Source organism: Balaenoptera physalus (assembly GCF_965194825.1).
Source record: "Balaenoptera physalus genome assembly, chromosome: 6".
Taxonomy (NCBI): Eukaryota; Metazoa; Chordata; class Mammalia; order Artiodactyla; family Balaenopteridae; genus Balaenoptera; species Balaenoptera physalus.
The window spans coordinates 10140797-10166257 of record NC_138885.1 but is presented as its reverse complement, the minus strand read 5'-3'; the positions used below and the strand labels follow the sequence as shown (position 1 = coordinate 10166257).

Here is a 25461-nt window from a genome sequence, read left to right as displayed (position 1 = left end):
TATTGTAAAAAATTCAAATATTGCAGAAATATTAAATAAAAAGGAAGCTCCTTCCTCACTATCACTTCGGACCCTCTTACTTCCACCCAACATGTAAAATTTTATACCTAGAGATAATAGTGGGGCATGTAGGGCACATCTACATATAAATATCTTCCTATGCACATACCATATTTATTAATATGCAAGTTCATTCAGTTTTTATGAAATGTGAGATTGTATTAAATGTGTTATCTGCAGCTTGTTTTTCTACATGAACTATGTCTTGAAGAGCTTTGACTTGGCATCGTTAAATAAGCATGAACATGAATGCCTCCTGTCCATTTTAATGGCTGCAAAGTGTAGCTGTATCATAACTTACAGTTTATCATAAAATAATAAACATTTGATTTGTAAATGATGTTCTACTATTAGAAAATATATTGCAATGAACATTTTTGAGTCTTGACATACTTTATTTTCATTTTTTAAGTTATTATTGCTATCGCATAGATTTCTGGCTTAGAATTGTTAAATCGTCCACTTTTCTATTTTGATGAATGTGGCCAAATTGTTGAAGGGACTTAGGACTTTATACAGACCACAAGGGAGTCAGTTCAGAACTGGCCTCCCTGAGTCTGGGGTGAAATGATAGTCTCTTTGACCAAGTGGCTTCACCACAGAACTCACTGGGGGTCAAAACAGAGCCACACAGGAAGATGTTAGTTACAACCTCCATTGGCTCAGAACTTGCTGGAACCCTTCAGCAGGTGTGGTCAACTCTGACAGGACCCTGGTGATGTTGTAGGCCCCTTCCGTTCTTTCTCTCAGTGTTTGTCATTTCTGTCACACCTGGTCCTGCTCTGAGATCCATGGCAACACTTTCAGCTACTTACAAATAAATAAATTCTCTGCATTATTTTCAAAAAGTAGAGTCTTCATCATTAAGAAGAAGAAGGAGGAGAAGGAGGAGGAAAAGGAGGAGAAACAGTTTTATCTCCTTTGCAAATCTGCCTTCTAGATTTTTAGTGAAAATATCATGAAGTAACACATGTAATACACTCAGAACACACACAATTGTGGCTACTTATGCTGGCAACACCCTCGTTTTCGGGATGTAAAATATAATTGACCTCTATGTGATATCATATTATGTACTGGGATGATCAAATCCTGTATTTGCCACTTAGTGACTATCATTTAGCCTCTCTGAGCTTCAGGCTCTTGTTTGATTTAAGAAAAGAAAAAGAAAACCAAAAAGAAAAAAGAATGCCTATCTCTGGGGAGTGCTGGCTAAGCTGGCATTAATTTGCTCGTCTAGCAGATATGCCAGGTATTTAGTTCTCAAACATGTGTTCGTCGTCATTTTTATTATTATTTTCTTTATTTTTACAGTATCTTAAATGAACTATGAGGCAATATTGACTTATAGAAGTTAAACTAATTTCTACGAAAGCTATACATACATGTATGCAATAAAATGCATAAGATAACTAACTAGCATACCAAAGCAATCAAATATATCCTTCAGCCATCACACTCTAGGTGAGATAAGGAAAAAGCACTGAAAATGCTTTTCCCCAAAATGGGGCTGCCCTCTGAAAATTCACTGGTAAAACTCACCATGTCATGGTTGGGGTGGTCCTGCCTCCATGGAAATCAACCAGGAGACTTCTTGTTAAATGTGTCACCGAAGAGTTTGTGGACTCCCAGAATTCCTGTCAAGGTGACCTATGTGTAATCTCAGAGAATGCAGGGCTGGAAAATCATTGCAAATTAGTCAACTGAAACCTAATCAAAGTGTATCTCGTGTGGAGAAAGCCTGTGTGAATAGAATGGGGAGAGTCAGCCCGAAACCCACAAGGATAACTCAAGGACTCAGGGCCAGGTTATTCCAGCCCTGCCTGGAGAAGATGTAGACGAATGTGGGAAACACAGCTTCCACTCACGAGAGAGCCGCTCTCTGCAGGAGCCAGAAGAGGCCTGGGGAACAGGAGAGCACACTGGTTATGGCAAAAGTTTTGGTTCCAACTCTAGCCTCTCCACTTGCCAACAGTGCCCCCTGAGAAGTTGTATCTCCTCTCTCAACCTCTGTTGCCTCTGCTGTACAAGGCAGGCGATGTTATAACGCCATCATAGGGCTGTTCTGAGGGTGAAACAAGATCAGGTGTAAAACTCTATTCGTGTGCTCACCTGGCCAGGGAAAGGCAAGAGGTGGCTCCCATGCTCAGGTCCTGAGATGTGAGATGCTCAGCTGAACCCCAGAGCCATCAGTAGGTTTAAGAATAGCAGCCCCACACCCAAGCAGGGCCTCTAACGTATGGATCTTTTTCTTTAGGAACAACTCCTCCAGTAAAAGGCAAGGGTGGCTTTAAATTGCATTCTATTTTCTACTCTAATATGTTAAATATTTTGGAATTTGGACCCTACCTGTAAGAGATAGAGACTTCTTTACAAGGTTTGAAGCAATAAAGTACATCTTGTGGTCCACATGTGTGAGTATGTTTCTGGAGGTGTGGACAAGAGTGAGAGGGAGGGAGGGAGGGGGCAGAGCGAGGAAAAGTAGGGGGCAGGTCAGGTAACTGTCTCCCAGGCCCAGGCTGACTCTGGGCCTCAGAGTAAAACTGAGGCCAGGACGATGAGGATAGGTCAGCTGAACAGAGACCTAAAGATGGGGAGTTTGGTGGAAGTTGTTGGTCAAGAATGAAGGAGGAAGTGAGGAAAAGAGGAGAAGTGAAGATCCGCAGGTGTACGGCCTCAGCAGCTGAGAGCCTGGGACCAAGGCATTGACAGAACTGAGTAACAAGTAGGTTGGGCGATCCCTGGAGAAGTGACCAGTGGAGGGGGTTGGGGCATATTAGTTAAGAGATGACGGACGATTGACGTCCAAAGGAGATCTTTCACAGGCAGTTGAATGAATATGTATTCCTCGGAAAATGCATGTGAGTGTGTGAGTGTGTGTGTGTAACAGGAAAGAAAGCAGCACTGTAAAATGCTGCAGCAACGTGGAGTAAGTTAGGGACTGGCATTTCCATTCTGTGGAAATGAGCGATTCTCTGAAGTTTCAGGGGACTGAAAGGAGAAAAGGTCAATTTTGGTAGGTCTGGGAGGAGGGTGAGAGAGAAGAAAGAATGCAGACTTCCTGTGAAGAGCTTTTATGGCACTACTGAATCTTTCTTTCTTTCCTATACAGAACAGGTTAATCCAATGATGCCTACAAAAAAACCTTCATCCTTGCTAGTACTTTTTACAATCAGTTTTATACTCATAAAATCCGGAGGGCCATTTACATTTCTTAACAGTAAAGTAGCATTGGGTAAACTTTGGCTGTATTCATATACTAAGACCAGATTTTGTTTTCTCACATCTACTTGAGAAGAGCCCTATGGCTTCAGGTTTCTTAAAGTATTTACAGAAGAAATGTAGTTTCTGAAAGTATTAAATATATGCCAACATCGTCTTGTTTTGCTCCTCATGTTTCTTATACTAGGGACTGAAATCAAGACTCCGGATATGGCCTGGTCAGTGTGGGGCACAGCTAAAGGGATATTATCCTCTGGTGTGGACTTGTCTATGTGACCACAGTCAATGTTTGCACTTGCTGTTTTGTCAGCCAAGTGACCCTTGAGCTCGTTGTGAGCTTCTTGTCATCTAATCCCTTAGGTTCTTCTTTTTTTTTTAAGTCTCAATAAGGAAGACAAAAGGGAAATAATGCCTTCACCAAAGTTAAGATAGAATTACTGTCAAGCATCGATATGGCATTTAGACTTGTAGAGCTGTTTATGGGCCTCATCCTGGCTATTCCTCTTTTGCAGCCACAGCAAATGGAGGGCTTCATGTCTCCCACTCAACAGAAAGGTATGCAGAGTTTCCTGAGAATAATTCATTCAGAGTCACACAAGGGCTTCCAAGGGACCTGAGGTCTTGAGTTCTTTGCATAATTTTCTAGGTTTATCTACCTTATGAATAATGTGTTATTTGTTAATTTTGGGTGACTGAAAGAGAGAAGAATATAAAAAGGAAAAAAATCTCTCTTAATCAGCTCAGTCACCCAAATGATGCTATAAAAAGTATTGCAACAGTTAACCAAAAACTGGCTGACAGGAAAAAAAAAAAATGGCAGTATGTGAGTTTTCACTGCACTTTAATGATACACTAAAGAAATCAATAGCCCCTGTTCTGCTCTGCAAACCTGATTTTGGTAAAGTCCCTAGATTCAGATAGAGGAACTAAGAGGAGACCACATTGGCTAATTCTGTGCCATACTTTTGCTCTTGAGAATATTTGAGTCTTTTCCCTAATATGCATGTTTTATCATTAGGTCACATGTGTTTCTTGAGGACCATGTGTATGTTATCTATTCTTTGTGCCCTTCAAGCTTCCATAAGCTGGGATCTTTGGCTGGCCAACAGTGGGGCTCTTTTTTCTTATTTTCCTTTTAAAAATTCTTTGTATTTTACATTTTTTTTTCACACTTGACTGGGAATTTCAATAGCTATTTATTGAATCCTTACTATGTGATAGTCAACATGTTAACTTTTATGTACATTATCTACTTTGATTTATACAACAACATCGAATTAGTATTATTATCCCCATTTAAGAGATTAGGAAACTGAGTCCCAGGCTGACCTCATGACATCATACAACCCGTGTGTTGAGGCACATGTTTTAAGCTAGGTCCGTCTGGCCTAATGACAATGCTTTCCCACTACCACACAATCATTTTTGTACTTTATAAGTACATAAGTACATAAGCACCCTGTGCCATTAGGAAGAGTCTTGTATATTGTTCCAAAGGAAGACAAAGTCTGTAAAGTGTTTGCCCTTGAGAAGACGAGTTCATACAAAAGCCAAAGGAAAACAACTGTGTGTAGAACATCAACTCTACAGCTGCAATTTGTATCATTTTTTATGCCACCCCCCAAATATTCTACCCATTAATACTTTGAAATGTTTGAATCAGCCTTGGTGCTCACACATTGAATTAAATCCAAACACTCTTCTCACTGTGATGCTAGAGCATGAATGAACTTGCAAAGTCCCTTGATGCCCAGGTGGCCTGTAGGCTGAACACAGCCCTCACCTGTGCTTTATTGGTCAGTTTTATTGCAGTGTTGATTCCCACCATACTTTTTTTTTTTTTTAAAGAATTTTAAATCCATTTCTAAGATTTGAAAAATTGAGACGTTTTACGTTGATATTCCAGTCTGGCCCACTGGTCCTACATTCATGAAGAGCATAATTACCTGTTAGGAATGACTATCACCGTCTCCTGTAGACAGAATACTACTTCCTCCCAGTCTTCCTCTTGTTCTTTCTCTCTCTCTCTTTCCGCCTGACACTGAAGCTGTGTGTCATGTCCCATTTATCACCTAACACAAAGCTGGCTTCATTCATTTTTATTACTTTCCTGGCCCCTGTAGGCATTTGAGTTTGTGTCTACCACATTAAACAACTTTGGAGAGATTTTTAGATTTTATATAAAAAGTATTTTTGGTAATATGCTCTGCATCATCAAACTAAATATGAAGTTCTTTTTCTCTGTTATTTGGAAGAGATTTTTATTCTTGGAGCGATTTTGTATATTCCAACACTTTGGCGCCAGGACATCAAATTGATACAGACAAGATGCCATAGTGTATGAGGGAGACAGTGGTTGGCACTGATGGACAGACTTCAGAATCTACCATTTTCACCTTGAAAATGAAAGAAAAATTGGGGAGAAATAAAATCCTATAGTAATGTAGAGTTTCTACAGGAGTTTGGTCTTTATTCCACTTTGGTTACTTGAAACTTGCTTTGCAATGTCTGCTTGAAAAAGTATTAGAACATGAAGATTCTAATTTTATTCTGTGTATATGTGACATTCATAGATGTGCTTTCAAATAGACACAGGAATCTTATTCCAGATCCTTTGATTGGCCTCTAAATACAGGTACTCAAATTATAGACAATGCATAGTGCATTTCTTTACATTTTGGGTGAATAGACCTGTCAGGTGAATATTTGATTTTTTTATAACCAAGATGAATTTTTGATTTTTTTTATAACCAAGATGAATTAGTGCGTTTTTCTACAGATCTCAGGAGTTGTATGTCTAATCTTAACATTTAGTTTTCCACAATGTTCTGTGTAGTGTGGAGGCCTCCAAGACAGAATCATAGCTGGATGTATGAAAAGATAAATTGACTTGCCTGAGGCTGCAGTGATTCAGGGGCAAAAATGAGAGCTCAAATGAGTGTTAACACTACTATTTTTGAGCATTTACCATAGATCAGGCACTGTGACTATATCATATCATTTAATTCTCTCTATAACTCTGTGATATAGACATTACCTCCATTTTTCAACTGAGGATACTATGGAATCTGAGAAATAAAATAATTTGCCCAAGCTAATGCAGGTGGAAACTGGAGATCCGGGATTTCAGAACAAATCTGTGTGCTTCTAAATCTATGTCCTTAAAGCACTTCATCACACTACTTGGATCTTGCCATGCATCCTTAATTCATAGTTTGACACATTATTTTCTTTGTCTCTAGACTCAGAGCTGTAAATAATATGCAAAGGATGATGAAATATAACATTGATTTTGAGTGTTGTTTTTTTTTTAGTTTTTATTTATTTATTTATTTATTTTTGGCTGTGTTGGGTCTTCGTTTCTGTGCGAGGGCTTTCTCCAGTTGCGGCAAGTGGGGGCCACTCTTCATCGCAGTGCGCGGGCCCCTCACCATCGTGGCCTCCCTTGTTGCGGAGCACAGGCTCCAGACGCGCAGGCTCAGTAGTTGTGGCCCACGGGCCCAGTCGCTCCGCGGCATGTGGGATCCTCCCAGACCAGGGCTCGAACCCGCGTCCCCTGCACCGGCAGGCGGACTCTCAACCACTGCACCACCAGGGAAGCCCGTTGAGTGTTTTTTGAGTGTTATGTTGGTGTCTTTGTGTCTACAGAGAAAACCAATATGAATTTGCTCCTCTGTGTTCTCATAAACAAATTGCTGCATCATATACTTTGCCTTGATTGTTGTGGCTTGGTGCCGTGTCTCCCAATTCCCAGGAACAGACAAGATAATCCATCCTGTGCTTACCTGAGGCTGTGTAGCTGGACAGTCCAACCCACCCATGTGCAATTATCAGACTGCCTTATATAATTCAGTTCAGCTCAGATTAACATATATTTATGGCATACTTGTTAAACTTAGGGTTGAGATAGACACCAAGTGACCAGACCCCTGCCCTTTCTGCCCTGTGGCCGTAGACAAGTTATCTCATATCTCTTAGCCTCAGTTTCCTCATTTGTGATGGAAATAATGGTACCCACTGCATAGGTGTGTTACTTTTCCCCTAGTATATTTCTTGCTCAAAATCACTGCATATTCATTCAATGCCAGTTTCTTACTTACATTTCCTTTTTACTCTCAGTAAAATGGTGTGTCCTTACCATGAGTCCAAAAACACAACTCAAAGAAAAGGGAGACGCAAGAAGGAGGAGATATGGAGATATATGTATATGTATAGTTGATTCACTTTGTTATAAAGCAGAAACTAACATACCATTGTAAAGCAATTATACTCCAATAAAGATGTTAAAAAAAAAGGGAAACTTGGATAGCTTAACCCCATTCATTTTTAACTTTCTTGTCAAAGGATAACTAGTCAGTTTCCTAGTTGCGTAATTAACAGAGACACAGCCAGAGTCATTAACTACAAAGATCTCTAAAACATAGAAAAAAAATAAAAAGCAGCAAACCACCTAGAGTTAAAAGGTGATAAGAAACATCCTAAACTGATTAAAACCTGTTGGCAGGTGGCTGAAACAAGTCCTTGGAATGATTTTAAGTGGCTTTGTGATGCTTATTTCAAGTTAGTTACTGAGATAGCCAATCTCTTCATGGAAAGAGAGGCAGTGTTTCATGTTCCATCAGCACTGCATTGGGCAGGTGGGATGCTGTGAGCTATAAAAAGCAGCAGCAAGCTCTGTAAACTTTCTGCTTTTCTGGAAAGACTTAAGGAAGATGTAAAATGCTCTTGTTTTTGGAAGCTGGCCATGGGTTTTGTAATTGGCATCCCAGACTTTCACACATACCTATGAGATGAAAGGCCCTCTGTTATTCCCCTGCTGCCCCAACCCTGCAGCAACCAGCCAGATCACTTTTGAAAAGAGGAGGCTTGTTAAAGAATCCCTAGATTATCCACATTTTCTCCTCTCTTTTCTTAAATTTATGTTTTGCAGGACAAATGATACTGGCTTTCTTTCCTTCAAAGACCACTTGCCTGTCACTCAGATAGTTATCACTGATACCAACAGATCAAACTCAGAAGCTGCTTGGAGAATTGGTCCCTTGCGTTGCTATGGTGACCGTGAGTACTAAATTGAAAGAAGATTTCTCTCTGTCTTACATAAGCACAAGATGTTTTATTCCCTTATCCTTTTTCCCTGCAGTGTCCCCCAGTCTTGAAAATTATCTACATGCCCAGTGCTTTCTTGTACCCCATTCAAAAACAATGAACCATACTCAGGATTTTTTCATTTGCAGGACACTTCTGGAATGCGGTATCATTTTATACAGAAGCCTCTTACCTCCACTTTCCTACTTTCCATGCGGAATTCAGTGCTGACATTTCCTTCTTTTTTAAAACCACGGCTTTATCTGGAGTTTTCCTAGAAAACCTTGGCATTAAAGACTTCATCCGACTTGAAATAAGCTGTAAGTGTTCTCATTTATGAATTTAATATAACTGGTCAGCAGAAGTTTTAATCTTATCTTTGCCGCCAACAACTAGTGTATTATTTAGATTATCAAATTAATCTCCCTGGGCCTCTGTCAAATTAACAATGATAATTTCTAGTTCCTCCTTATGTTTTTTGTTTTATTTATTACTTACCCGTATTTAAAGAGTCATTCTCTCTTCAAACTAGTGCATTCCCAAAATTCCCATAGATATTTATTTACAGTGTCTTTTATCTGATCCATGGGTATTTATTACCTATTCTTTTAAGCTTCCACACCACGGAACTTTTTCACCGCAATTTCTATGGAAAGCTGAAAACATTAGTATTCTGCATTCTGTTTATACTTGAAGTCAAATTTTTGTTGTACTTTTTCTCTGCAAGTAATTTCTTGGCTTATTTCCCATCACCAGGAGTATGTGACTGACCAATAAGAATTTCCATTGTTTCTCTACCACTTCACCATGAACAGGGGTGTATCTAGTGAGTTTGGTGTCAGGACATGGATCATTTTTTAACATCCCATCTCCTATATACAAGTTATATTAAGAAATAATCATAAAGTTAAATGAAAAGTAATACAAATGCAGATGGGGAAGTGTTCTGTTAATGAACTTTTATATGTAATCATGCCAACAAAAATATTCCAGTACAAAAAAGAAACACAATACAATAAAGAATTTTAATCACATTCATTAATTTTTTATATAAAAGGGAGAAATACCTACATATTGGTCTGTTCAAGTAATAGTAGTAACATTAAAAGTTCTGTTCCTTAGACTTGACTTATGCAAATTTGTGAGTTCATCAGAATTGATATTCTTTGCATGTTCATGTTCAAAAGAGAGTATATGCAGATTTGTCCGTTTATCTTCTCTCTTAATGATCAAAGGATACTTTTTATTAACTTTAAATTTAAAATGTTTTTCACATTAAGCAATAGATATAAACATTTTAGGAAAGATTTTAAACATAAGGCTAAATTTGATAGAGATTCATAAAAATCCCATTTTACAATAAATCCCAGAAATTGCTATAATCTCTATGTACTTTTTTCACGATCAATGTTAGCAACTTTCAAATAGCTCTGAAATAAAAAAAAAATCCACTAAAATATTTTTATTAGAAAATTCATCATGGGTTACTATTCTACTTGGTGAAACCTTACAGAGTTCCTAAGGTTTTGGAGTTGCTTAAGCTCTCTTTGGGTGCAATTTGTGTTCACAGCCCCTGTGGTAGTATATATTCCTTGTTTCAACAGGAGATCTGAGTTAAACAATGATAACACAGTAACTGTAAAAATGGGAAATCAGAAATTGAGTTCTTATTCTTAAAAACAAACACATATTTGAGTCTGCATGTTCAGGAGCCAATGGTACGTCAGGAGTTCTCTATATTAACTTCCCTCTTGAATATAATATGTGGTAGGTAATAAAATGTACTACTTGAAGCTTACCTATTGTTAAAAATTAATACTAACATCAGCATTTGTTACAACTTAAACCTACAAAAGTTTTTTTTTTTTCCCCCCCTTGTGGAGGAATGTTTCACTGCTGACATTATTTAGAATTACTGGTGTGTGGCAATAATAAAAAACAGATCTACTTTTAGTTGCTTTTGCTAGTTTTCTGATTCTCTGCATTCAGTATACGCACTTCTTTCTTATACACAAGGGGGACGGCTCCCGCCATCTTGCCCTTATTAAAGCCGTGACCATGAAGACTTACGCTTTTCATTAGGTGCCTCATTTACCTGGTTTTAAATGCATGTTTTCTATGATTTGATTGTGGCAATTGACCATATTACAATAATAATGTGATAGCATGAAATACCCTTGAAAACCTAAGTAATAATGTCTTAGCAACAGAAACTTTGAAATTTGAGAGCTTCAGAAAAAGAGACAAAAGTACTGGCTGGAGGGGATGGCTGAAGTGCGTGTACAGGTCTCCTGCAGAGCACAGAGCAGCTAAGTGTTTCTTCTGCAGCTACAGCACAATACAAGGAAAGGCATCTCTTTAACTGGTAGTTGTAATCTCCTTTTACTCCAATGATTTAGACTCTTAATGGCAGGAAGATCTTGTGGCTTTAGTGTGAAATAAGATCCCTCATAGCTACCTTGGCCAGGCTTTAAATATGCGGAGTTGGGTGCCAGCCATTTCATAATATGGATATAATAACCTCGATGTAAATTTAATAACAATCAGGCCCTAAGGCCTTTCGATTCATTAAAGCAGCAGCAAATGTCATGGCATATTATCACAAGGTAATGAGTGATGATTTAGTGTTAATTATATTTCAGTGTCCAATTTGTTTGTACTTCCTCATATTATATTTTGTCCTTTGGGTTGCACAAAAATGTTTTCAGTGCAAGTGGTATTAAATTGGATAAAAAATTAAAATCCATTGATGTCATTGTTCAACGCACACTTTTTCACCGGATCAGAGAATATGTATTTTTTGAAAGAGAAAGATTTTGTATAAACTTTTTTAAAATACGAGGCCTCAAAATTTTCAAAATATTTTGTTTTATTATTATTATTTAAAAGGAAAAACAAACAAACAAATGGGGCTTATCTTTCATTTCTTGCTAACAGCTGCACTCAACCTATGTCTTTTACACAGATGGAATTTTCACCCTAAAGTGTTCATAGTAAGATTCCTCTACAGATCAGCTTCTTAGAAAGAAAATGGCCTTCACGTAAATGTAGTAGATTTCTCAAGTAGATCTCTTCCTCATCCCCAAGGAGTATTCCTCTGTAACTATCCGAACAGAAGTTTTCAAAATTGATGTATCCAAATTGTTGGACAGGGAACAAGAAGTTTACATAAAATTTTCAGTTTATTTCTTTCTGGGTCACCTCCAACTAAGACATTTGAATTTTGTAGCTTTAAGATTAGTCCATATTCTATGAAAGACAAGATGTTTCATTATGTCCTCAAGTCTTAATGGATTTGTTTCAAATGAGACTGAGAAAAAAATAGCTATTTTGACAATTAGCTCACAAAGACTGTGCAGGTTGAAACAGATATTTTGGAGTGGATAGGGGATCAGAAGGAAATGGCTGTTGAGATCAGTATGGCATAGCAGAAAGAGGCTACTTGTTAGAACCCAATGTGGATTCTAATTTCTGTTTCTCTAACTCTAATTGTGAGCAAGTTCCTCACCCCTTCAGTGCTTATTTATGAAAATGGAATTGTCGATGCCTGTATGTCAATCAGATGCATTTGGCTGCAATTAAAAGAAAATTCAATCTTAACCAGTAGACACAAGGATGGGAATTTATTGGTACCAGGACACGTGACCAAATCCGGAATTGGTGGGGCACTTTATTTCTGGTTGGATTCAGGAGTTTAACAAATGTTAGCAGTGGTCTAATTTATTTCTCTCCCTGCTCTGACTTCTGAATCTCTACTTCCATCAAGGCTATCTTTCCCTCAAGAAGGAGCCACATTTCAGCTGGTGGGAAAGCACTTCTTTGCCAGCTGTCCACACAATCCTCCTGATATGCAACTCCTCTGACTACCTAGGAACAAATGCCTCTAGACAGGGAAGTAAAGATTTCAGAATGGTTTTGCCAGAGCCCAGCCTTACCCCTTGGGTGGTAGGGGCAGCTAGCTGACCTTAAAGCCTGTAGGGGAAAAAAAAGTCATTTTCATTCCTAAAAGTCTGAGTTCTTGGCTGAGAACCATGTGATAAAAGACAGAATAACAAGAGGGAAAACAAACAGAAGTTTGTTAACATGTATACCTCATGTAGGGATGGGAGATACCCAGAGGAAATGAGTGACTCAACGACGTGGCTTAGAACTCCAGTTCATATGACATCTTAAAAAGAGAACAATACATTTTTGGAGAAATAATAGGATAAAGGAAAGCAGTTTTAGGCTTCGAAAGTAGAGATAAAGGCTAGTTAGTCAAGTTTGTTATGTAGATTCTTCTGGTGGCATCTCGAGGCTGATAGGGTCTAACGTTGTCTCCAGGTGATTAATGTTTGTCCTCTTGGTAGAGAGGGGAGAGGGGATGGAGGAACAACTAAATCTCTATCTCTATCTCTATCTCTATATCTATATCTATATCTATAGCCTCATCTATATCTATATATCTAGAAATTTGAGTTCTGACTTTCTGATGTATCATATCAATAATATTACCAACTGTGATGGTAACTTGAAGATACAATCCTCAGATCCTCAAGAATAGGAAAGATTAATTCTAATAATAATTACATTTATACTGAATGGTTGAGTACTCTACTTAGACATAGTACTGAATGTTTTATATTCATTATTTAATTTTGTTTTCAAATAATCTCATCTATAATCATGAAGATACTGCATTATGATTTTCGTATTCAACTCACAGTCCAATATGCAGATGAGGAAGGTGAGCCTTGAGAGGGTAAATAACACACCCAGCATCACCCAGTAAGATTCAGAATCCAGGATTCAATTCTCTGTTCATTCGAACAACTCCCTACTCTGCTTTGCAAAACTGTCTTAAGAGCCAAGAATGTTAGAAGGTGAGAAAATAGTGTGATCTTCCTCCATGTTTTGAGGCATAGGACATTCAGCAGGTCTTTACAGCTTAATGCAAAACTGTGTGTGCTTTTCTTCTGGAATAGGAGCCACAGTTGTCATCAGCTCCTCCAAGAGTCCATGTCTCCAAAAATGTTTAACAATATTTCATTTACTTCTCATTCTACAGATGAATACATGGGAGGTCAGAGAGGTTAGGAGACTACATTAAGGCCTTGCATCTTCTTCTTTATTCCATTATGGTGCCTGAGACATCTCACATGCCTGACCTGTGTAGCGCTGAGAACACAGAGATGGTGTCACAGTTTGAGGAAGGAAGAGCATTGTACAGGAGCCTTAGAAGGCGTCTTCTCATCTTCTAGGAGCACTTGGTGTACAATCTCTCGTGCTTGTGGCAGGTTCCTCCACTTGACATGCCCCTTCTTGGTCAATCTGCTCAAAAGCACACCATGAGCTCATTTTGTTTCATTCATCTCTGCTTAGCACAGGCCCTGGCTGGGTAAAAACCCACTGAAAGGCTCCAGTGACTCCTTCGCTTTGTCTTGAACCACAGGGTGTAAATGTTAAGGGAGGATATTTTTCAGACAGTTGGGGGAAGAAGAGGGTAAATTCATGATAGAGGTAATGCTGCCACTGGGCCTCCAGCTTTCCCATTTAGAACCACTGAGCTATGCCCATCCCCCCAGCAAATGAGATCTAGTTGATGGTGGCCTCGGGTGTCCTGTCCACCAAGTCACTAGGCAGTGTTGGAGGTATCATCATGTACTTACATTTATTTTCATTCAGTTTTTTCCAGGCACCCATATTATATATCTAGCTTTGACTGCCCGGTAGGGACTGCATAGGTTTTGGGGATCGTGGTTTTCTCATAGGACAAGTGGGTTAAAAAGTGAGCTCCAGAGACACATCACCTGCATTTAAATCCTGACTCTGCCCCCTCTCGGTTGGAGCAGCTTCTCAGCTGTCTGTGGGTCAGTTCCCTCCTCTGTAAAATATTACCTTTCTCATAGGATTGTAGGGAGTTGATTCATGAAAAATGCTTAGCAGAGTGCCTGGGTCATGGTAAGCGCTCAATAAATGTTAGCTATTATTATTACATTTCACTGATTCTCCCCTAGTTCTAGGAGGAGTGAGTCGAACATAGTGGGTCTTTAATAGTAAATTGAATAAAGTTAAATAATAATAATTTTAGAAGGTTTTTAAGGAACCTAACACCTTGGTATAAAACTAAAAAAAAAAAAAATTAAAGAAAATTTAAAAATTGCATTTAGTATGTGCAGGGTAACATTTTAATGAATGAAATTTTAGTTTGATGGGAGCTTCCTGTATACAAGGCCCAATCCTAGGTTCTGGGTGTCCAATGAATGAGATGTTCATCTACAGGTTGCAGACTAGCTGGGGAGACAGACCATAAACAGATCATTATACAACAGAGGGATAAATATTGGGGCAGAGATAAGTGCAGACCAGAAACTAACAAGGAGGTAGTGGTGACGGGGGGTGGCAGGCCATCACAGCAGTGGAGCAAGCCTTCCTTCCACAGAGACGTGCTGTCTGCGTGGAACTGGATATCCGCAAGACCAGCTTTGCAGGAAGGCTTTTAGCAAAATCTTTAGCATTCCTCCCCTTCAACCTCAAGAGTCTTTACCTATGTTTTTAGAGAGAAATAAGTTTGTGCTCAATATCTCAGTAATTGTTTATTTGGTCTCAAGATAAGCAGGGCTGCAAGGTAGCATTGGTGGCCTGATAAGAAACAGGCAATGGCTCAAAGGGCCAACTTCACTCTTATTTAATCTTGCAATTGTTGAATCTGATTTGCTCCCTTCAATTCTGTTTCCGTTAATGCGTGGGTTTAGGAGCCAAAGACAACTGACCTGGGTTGGTGAACCATGCCACGGTGATGATAATAATAACAATAGCTATCATTGTTGAGTACATCCTACACGCCAGGCACAGTTCTAAGAAATTTGTCAGGACGAATTTATAAACAACCTGACAATTAGGTATTGTTTTTTTTCCCATTTTACAAAGGAGAAGAGTAAGAGGTGACAAGCTCGAAAACTTACCTCAGGTCTTGGGGGTGCCAGAGTCCATGTCTCAAATCCCATTTGTAAAGCTTCTATCTTATTGCCTCTCTCTGTGGTCAGGGCTCACATTCACCAGGAAGCAAAACAATTCAAACTCTCTGCTACTTGAAATTCTGCATATTGGGGGCTTCTTATACCAAGGCTGGCTTTCTGTTAGGGTTTAAAGGCTGAGGAAGTAGTGGTCCAGGGTGATGACTGACCTTTGGTATTGCTGAATATTCAGATCTGTTAGTTGATGACCTTGTCAAAGAAATACACATGTCCTATCTCGGGTGTAAAGGAGGGGGGCCATCACAAGGTGCTGATAAGGAGGGGAAGGTCTGGAATATGAAGACTCCTGTTCCTGAGAGGGGACTGTCTTCCCCTCAACTTCAATTTATAATTTACCTCTCCACATCCTTCAGATTTAGAATTCTTACATAATAAAAGAAAATACAAGAAGATATACTAAAATAGAGAAAAAAGATGGAGATTATACTTTTGGAGTCAGATTCTACTTACTATCAAGGCAACTTAAAGCAAATTATTTCTATTTCTCTGAACTTTCATTTTCTCACCCATAAAATGGGCATAGAAATGAGACCTTTCTCATAGAGTTGCTTTGAGGATTAAAATGAGAGACTCTATGGGCACTGCTTAGTACAGTGCTCCTCAGAGTGTGTGGTACTACTGTGCTGCTGCTACTTCTCTCTTTCTCTGTTAATGGTGATAACACCACTGTCACCATCCCCATCATCACCATGACCACCACCATCACCACTATCACCACCATCACCATCGCCACCATCCTCACTACTACCATCACTACATCACCTTCACCACCATCATCATGACCACCACCATCACCATCACCACCATCACCACCATCACCATCACCACCATTACCATCACCACCATTACCATCACCATCACCACCATCACCATCACCACCATTACCATCACCATCACCACCATCACCATCACCACCACCACCATTACCATCACCATCACCACCATCACCATCATCATCACCACCATCACCATCACCACCATTACCATCATCATCACCACCATTACCATCACCATCACCACCATCACCATCACCACCATTACCATCATCACCACCATCACCATCACCATCACCACCATCACCGTCACCATCACCACCATCACCATCACCATCACCACCATCACCATCACCACCATTACCATCACCATCACCACCATCACCTCCATTACCATCACCACCATCACCATCACCACCATCACCATCACCACCATCACCGTCACCACCATCACCATCACCACCATCACCATCACCACCATTACCATCACCATCACCACCATCACCGTCACCACCATTACCATCACCATCACCACCATCACCATCACCACCATCACCGTCACCACCATCACCATCACCACCATCACCATCACCACCATTACCATCACCATCACCACCATCACCGTCACCACCATTACCATCACCATCACCACCATCACCATCACCACCATCACCATCACCACCTTTACCATCACCATCACCACCATCACCATCACCACCATCACCATCACCACCTTTACCATCACCATCACCACCATCACCATCATCACCGTCACCATCACCATCACCTCCATTACCATCACCATCACCACCATCACCATCACCACCACCATCATCACCATCACCACCATCACCATCACCACCATTACCATCACCATCACCACCATCACCATCACCACCATCACCATCACCATCAGCATCACCACCATCACCATCACCATCACCACCATCACCATCACCACCATCACCACCATCACCATCACCATCACCGTCACCATCACCATCACCACCATTACCATCACCATCACCATCACCATCACCTCCATTACCATCACCATCACCTCCATTACCATCACCATCACCACCATCACCATCACCACCATTACCATCACCACCACCACCACCATCACCACCATCACCATCACCATCACCACCATCACCATCATCACCATCACCATCACCACCATCACCATCACCATCACCACCATCACCATCACCACCATTACCATCACCACCACCACCACCATCACCACCATCACCATCATCACCATCACCATCACCACCATCACCATCACCACCATCACCATCACCACCATCACCACCATCACCATCACCACCATCACCACCATCACCATCACCACCATCACCATCACCACCATCACCATCACCACCATCACCGTCACCATCACCATAACCACCATTACCATCACCATCACCATCACCATCACCTCCATTACCATCACCATCACCATCACCACCATCACCATCACCACCATTACCATCACCACCACCACCACCATCACCACCATCACCATCATCACCATCACCATCACCACCATCACCATCACCACCATCATCACCATCACCATCACCACCATCACCATCACCACCATCACCATCACCATCACCATCACCATCACCTCCATTACCATCACCATCACCACCATTACCATCACCATCACCACCATCACCATCACCACCATTACCATCACCACCACCACCACCATCACCACCATCACCATCACCATCACCACCATCACCATCATCACCATCACCATCACCACCATCACCATCACCATCACCACCATCACCATCACCACCATTACCATCACCATCACCATCACCATCACCTCCATTACCATCACCATCACCACCATCACCATCACCTCCATCACCATCACCTCCATTACCATCACCATCACCACCATCACCATCACCACCATCACCATCAGCATCACCACCATCACCATCACCATCACCACCATCACCATCACCATCACCACCATCACCATCACCACCATCACCACCATCACCATCACCACCATCACCGTCACCATCACCATCACCATCACCTCCATTACCATCACCATCACCACCATCACCATCACCTCCATCACCATCACCTCCATTACCATCACCATCACCACCATCACCATCACCACCATCACCATCAGCATCACCACCATCACCATCACCATCACCACCATCACCATCACCACCATCACCACCATCACCATCACCACCATCACCATCACCACCATCACCACCATCACCATCACCACCATCACCATCATCACCATCACCATCACCACCATCACCATCACCACCATCACCACCATCACCATCACCACCATCACCACCATCACCATCACCACCATCACCATCACCACCATCACCATCACCATCACCATCACCACCATCACCATCACCACCATTACCATCACCATCACCATCACCATCACCTCCATTACCATCACCATCACCACCATTACCATCACCATCACCACCATCACCATCACCACCATTACCATCACCACCACCATCACCACCACCACCATCACCATCACCATCACCACCATCACCATCATCACCATCACCATCACCACCATCACCATCACCATCACCACCATCACCATCACCACCATTACCATCACCATCACCATCACCATCACCATCACCTCCATTACCATCACCATCACCACCATCACCATCACCTCCATCACCATCACCTCCATTACCATCACCATCACCACCATTACCATCACCATCACCACCATCACCATCACCTCCATCACCATCACCTCCATTACCATCACCATCACTATCATCATCCCTATCACCACCACCGTCACCATCACCACCACAACTATCACCATCATGGCCACCACTGTTATCTTCCTGTCATCATCATCATCATCACAGGTAACATTAACCCTGACTGGCTCTTTCCTGTCTTGTACGATAAGCAGATTGCTATAGAAAGGCAGAAAGGGTCATGGAAGGAGCCCCGCATGGGGAGTTGGGGGGATAGGGTTGTGTTTGTTCCTAGACACTGCCACTTGCAGTGATGCAGACAAGGCACTTAAAATTTCTGAGCCTCCTTTTAAAAAAAAGTCATAGGAATAGCATGAATTCTTGTATCATATGTATTGATGAAATAATCCATTATAGAATAATAATATATATAATACACATAATAATATGTTTTATATATATATATGAAATACATTATTATAATATGCATAATGAATAATACCAAGCACTGGACTTCCCAGGGTGTGGTCTTCTCCTTGCAGGAGTGTAGCTGCTTAGCTAACCAAGTGTCTATAGCTGTCCATGAGGACACAGTTGAAGTCAGAACAGATCCAGAAAACCCAGAACCTTGGAGCAGATGCATTTTGTCAGATCAGCATCAGTGACACTGTTCCCTATCCTGTTTCTTGAATTCTCACAATGAGAACCAACTGGGACAAAAAAAGAGCTTAAGATTTAGTAGTTGGTAGTTACTACCATTAATGGTAATTTTAATACTGCAGGGATTTAATCTGAAGGCCTCGCTACCTAGCTGTTGATGTACGATCATTTTTATCATTCATTCAGGGTATGCTTGTGTCCTAAATGCACTGACAACTCCATCTCTCTACCTCTTTCCTTTTTGGTTTCAGCTCCTTCCGAGGTCACTTTTGCCATTGATGTTGGGAATGGCCCCATAGAACTCATAGTCCGGTCCTCTTCTCCTCTGAATGACAACCAATGGCATTATGTCTGGGCCGAGAGGAACCTCAAGGAGACCTCACTCCAGGTGGACAACCTCCCGAGGATGACCAGGGAGACCTCAGAAGAGGGCCATTTCCGGTTACAGCTCAACAGCCAGCTGTTTGTAGGTAGGGGACATCTTAAGGTGCCCTGTGTGCTAAAAACCCTACAAGACCACTGTGGAACCAGGACCAAGGAAAATTACTATTTTATTTTAGACCTGGGAAATGATTAAAATATTTCATAAGGCATTTATAATTATAAACATAATTTCACAGATTCTTCCTTACTAGATTCAGTAGCTATAACAATGGAAGATTATGTCATCGCTTAGCAAAGTTTGAGTGGGTCTCAAACTCTATTTGTATCTTTTCTCCTTGTACATAGTATATCTTCAGATGTCCAGGAACCTCTATTACCTTTCATCCCTATAATCAAAACCTACTCTTGGAAAAAGGATGTATCAGCTATTTAAACCTTATTAGAAGTTGACTGTAAGTCAGTAGGCTACCATTCACCCTTCCTAGTGATACCTGACTTCTGATAATTATTGATAACCATGTAATGAAATACATTACAGAATCTCCAAGGGATTTGGAGCATCAGTAATATGGTGGGGGAGGGAGCTATTGGTTTTTAAACTAGGAGCTTCTTTGATACTCCCTGAAATCACGTCACTTAGGCGGCTGCCTGATAACTTGCAGAGAAAAGCAGCCTTGGTCCCTAAGCAGACGTCTCTCCACTGGTCATTTCCACCGTGAGACTCAGAATCAACCTTTAGATAAGTTGTTCCTCTGAACTGGCTACCACTGCTGGCAATAGGGCCTGGGAAGGCTCAAACATCATTCACTGAATCATTCATTCATTCCATAAGCAGTCAGTGAGCACCTAAAACAAATCAGGCACCTTGTCAGGTGGTGGGAGTTGAAAGATTACTTGTGCAATGAAACTTCTTTTCAAAGAGCTCACTCTGTGTGTGTGTGTGTGTGTGTGTGTGTGCTGTGTGAGAGAGACAAAGAGGCAGAAAGAGAGAGGGAGAGAGAATTTAGCCATATTAGTCCAGGTAGGAAGGGTCCGCCTTATAGCTACAGTTTAGAAAGGATTTTCTGAAAGCAGGTTGAGCAGGGCTTATAAAGCTTTAAAGACAAAATAGAGCTGTAAATGTAAGGGATATTGTATTATTATCAAAACCAAGACACTGCTCTTACATAAAACTTAAAGTTCAGATGCTTAGAAGAGTAGCATAAATTAGTTCCAAAATTTGCCAGTATACCCAGATTTAATTTTCTTTCCTTATGTATTTATTTTACCAACTCTCACACTACCATAGCTTTACTGCTAGTAATGAAATGCCATCAGCAATCAATGGGTGTTTCTTACTTGCTTCCTTTAAGTTTGGGTTTGTGCAACTTTTAACTCTGAGGAAAGCTGTCACTAAGAACACACCAGCCAAAAGAAAAGAAGTAACAGAATATGTAATCTCTCTTTCCAACAGGAATCATATTTCTTTCTTCATCTATCATGTTTTACCTGTCCATCAGAAGCTAAGATATAAGTGATTAAAAATGTTTTTATGGTGAAAAAGTATTCACTTAATTAACCTACATCAGTGATATGATTTAGTATTAAAATATATTTTTTAAATTTATATTGATGTTTTCATTCTATTTAAACATCACATTTCATTGCTCTGAGTAAGTTTGCTAGTCATCAATGTTTAATGTCTTTTTTGGTGTAATCAATTCAAGTAGTTTGCAATTATCATAAATTATATTCCATGCCAAAGTTTAATTTATCTTCAGGCAGTACTGATGAATCTTTCTGGCTGAAAGGTGTATATAAAGATGGAATTCTTTTAATCCCTTCATGCAAATTTCATGTAGTTATGAAATTATCATATGGCCTGAATATGTGACAAACTTTGTGCAAGTCGAAAGGGAAAAGAGGCAGCTTTGTTTCCTTGCGGGTTTTTATCTCTAGATGTTTCTGTTAATTGATCACAAATGCAATGAGTAAGAGCATGGCTATGGGTCTGGAGAGATACCTTGCTCTAGCTGGAGCCAAGGTCAGCTGCAGCAAGAGCACCTGCTTCTGGTATGTTTCTTTCCAATAGGCTCCATCTCAGATGGTACTCTGCTTTATTGAACTTGTCTTAATGTACTTGAAGAAGAAAAACGTGCTGTTGGAGGCCATTTTAGTCTGTTGGTTTGAATTTTGTTTTTTAGTGTTCAACCTGTTTAGAAGTGTCAGGTGACCAAAAAAATTGAAGTCCCAATATTTCCAGTTTGTATGATTCAATGGTTTAAAAAAAAAAGGTCTCTACTTAGCTAGAGCAGCCAAAATGACGAATTGCATTCTCTATCATTCAGAAAATTTGAGTCACTCGATTTTGATATTTGCTAGGCAGAAAAAGATATGATTGCATTGTGCTTTGTAAAAATTTTTTAAAATTGAAGTATATTTGATTTACAATGTGTTAATTTAAAGTGTACAACAAAGGGATTCCGTATACATATACCTATATACAGTCTTTCTCAGATTCTTTTCCCACATAGGTTATCGAGTATAGTTCCCTGTGCTATACAGTAGGTCCTTGTTCATTATCTATTTTTACCGGGATAGATTGATGGTGACAGTACTTAAATATTAATTTGGATATGTCTATCTAGATACCTTTAACCTCTGAAGGATCTTTCAATCAAAACAGAGCGTCGTTCAAGCATGGTAATCACTGGCATTGCTGCTCTGCTTGTGAGTGCTTCCCGAGTACCAGAAACAGGTTGAATTTTATAGAATGGATATATCTTCTTAGCACTGTCCCTGTCATTGGAATGTGACAAGTTGAAGTGCTTATACCTGAGTCAATGCATGCTGGATTCCCAGAATCAATATTTTAACTTCAAGCTTTTATTTCCCTGATAGTTAGGGACAATTGCAACCATGCCATTTCACTGGGCACATTTCTTGAATAGAGTAGGAGAAACTTCATAACACAGAGCATCTGAAATGCGCACTGCAAGCTTGGGGTAGTTTCAGCTTTAAAACTCTTGGCAGTATCATCCCACTGCTTTGCTCTTCCCTACTGGCTTTTCAAGTCAATACGAGGAAGAGGCAAGAGAAATCCAAGAACTAGCACTTATGGCTGAAAATGAAATGAAGAGATCTGGGTAAGAACTCCAGGTCAACTGCCAACAGGCCATGGGACCCTGGTAGAAAAACAACTAGCCTAAGTGGATTCATTGTCTTTATTATTTGCAGAATGAAATTGATGAGTCTGGTAACTGATCCCTTACAACTTGAGGATGTCCCATCTCCACCTGTATATTAAGCATGACAATCATCCTTACCCTCATGCCCATGTGGATGTAACAGCAAGGAAAATATCTCTTTGTCCCCAAATCTGACACCCCATCTTTCCAAATATGTTGCAATTATAGAATGGACATTTTGTAAAGCTGTGAGCCTGTGAGTCTCGTTTTTGTGTTGCTTTACTTTCTTCTTATCTTTTTGGCCCTTTATGGACCTTATTTCTTTTTCTTTCTTTTTTCTTTTTTTTTTTTGGCTCAGCTGCTTTATTTGTGTCAAAATAAACTGAAGTAACTCCCACTTAGAACTCTTTGGGGAAAGTATTTCACTGACTTGGTAAATCATAAAGTTGAAGCCATTTCCCCCCTACCCACAGTGCTTCTCCTGCTTCCACACTGGTTGGGAATTATTATTACTATTTTCAGGTGAAGCATGTCCAAGGCGAGGTCAGCAGTGAAATCAGGAAAGGTGGCTCTCATTTGCTCTCTGCCCTGACACTTCAGAAACTGCTAGAGTCTCTCTGTGGAATAGTCACTTATATTTACACTTGCTAATGCCCCACAAGGATGGCTTTCCTGAGACAGGCCAGCAGAGTTTTCTGTCTGGAAGACGTACTGTGTCTCAAAGCACAGGAGGAGATACACATCCTTTTCATGTTAAGGAAGAACTGGAAAATCACCTTTTAGCATATTTGTTACATAAAACCATTGTGCACGGAGGATGTCAATGGTGAAACAAAAGGTAAAGACATTGTCTTTTCAGCATCCTATACATTTCTGATGATAAGGTCTGATTTACCAACAAGTTTATTTTTTCAGAGTTAACTAATATGTCAAGTATACTTGAATCGTCTTAGTAAAAAAAAATAATACATTATTTCTGATATTCCCCATAGTAGTTAAATAAGAGAAAGTGTCCTGATTCGTTTAAGAAGTTTTAGGAGACCTCAGAACACTAGCGTGCAAGTCCCGTGAATGCTTTGCTTCCTTGTTACCTACCAAGTGGCAGTCACTCAATGCTTCTACAATGAAAGAAAAAAGAAAATGAGGAAGAGCCACCTGCTTCCTCATGCATTTTTTTCCCCCAACACCACTTCTGCTCCACAAAATCAGGTTCTTAGAGCTTGAAAGTGCTTTGAAAGAACACTGGTTCTTTTTATTTTCAGAGAAGTGAATGATTAAATGACCCCTTCCACAAAATTTTGTCTCATCTTGAAAATGTTGAGAGTTGAGTACAATGAACCCATTCCCATAGCCCATGTTAGTATTTTCTGCCCCCTAATATTCCAAAACCCTTTTGGCAATGTTTATCTACAATCTCTTACGCTTTAATTGAAGCTCATGTCATCCTATACTGGCCGCATTAGATTGGTAATGGGCCATTGAAGGAGAATGTACAATTTTCTTGTACAGTTTCACTTTTTTAAGTTTTCATTCTGCCTTTGACAAAACACATCTCAAAGCATACTATCTTTTTTTGAAGACAGGTACAACATGGCGTCATGTTCTCATGTAGCCCAGGGAGAAGAGCCCTGAGATTTGGACCACACAAAAACTCAACGGTAGAAGCAGTCATTCTAGTTACTCTGGCACTGCCAGTCATCAAAATCTGTGACTCAGTAAAGAAAGAAAACATTAGGACAGCACCATTCATGTGGAGCTCGGGTGATAATTATAAAACGAAATTCAAGCCAGATATTTCTGGAAAATAAAACAGTACACTCTGGATGTTCAAGGACCCAAGCTGAGGGAGGTGAGAAGTTGTTGTGTCTTTTCCAAAGCCAAGGCGCCATTGAGCTGTTGTAACCAGGACAACCAGGGAAGCTCCAGTTTAGAAGAGAGTAGGCCCAGCCTGGCATACGGATGCTGCAACGCTGCCTATAACCTGTTTGCATTTCTCCAAGGCTCTGGCGACAAAGTTGATGACTCAGAGGAGGAGGTGAGAAAGCCTTGGAGCAGAACAATGGTGGGAAAGAAAATGTAGTCAGAACTCTTTGAACATGTTATTGGCAGATTTACACTCGGCTCTCATTGTGTTACCAAGTTTCTTCTGATTCAGAGAGAAAAGGATTTGGCTTCAGAGCCACTTGAGTTGGGGAAGGCAATTTTGTAGAAGAGGAGAGAGGTGCCATGTTTTAATTCAGCTTCCTGCTTCACCATCCATGTCTCAGGCTGAAGGGGGAGGGTCGTCTCACGCCCCGCCTGTGTAGAGAGGCTTAGGAACCTGCATAGACTCTAGGATGTC

At 40.4% G+C, this 25461-nt stretch overlaps 1 protein-coding gene across 1 annotated transcript in view; it reads left to right on the top strand.

Moving 5' to 3' along the window:
* Nucleotides 1-25461, top strand: part of CNTNAP5 (contactin associated protein family member 5) — an 880881-nt gene that overhangs the window by 722981 nt on the left and 132439 nt on the right. Inside the window, exons 15-17 of the mRNA XM_082465787.1 lie at nt 8213-8340; nt 8517-8687; nt 19821-20039. Of these exons, the coding sequence (XP_082321913.1) occupies nt 8213-8340; nt 8517-8687; nt 19821-20039 (518 nt within the window). The remainder of the gene's footprint in view (nt 1-8212; nt 8341-8516; nt 8688-19820; nt 20040-25461) is intronic.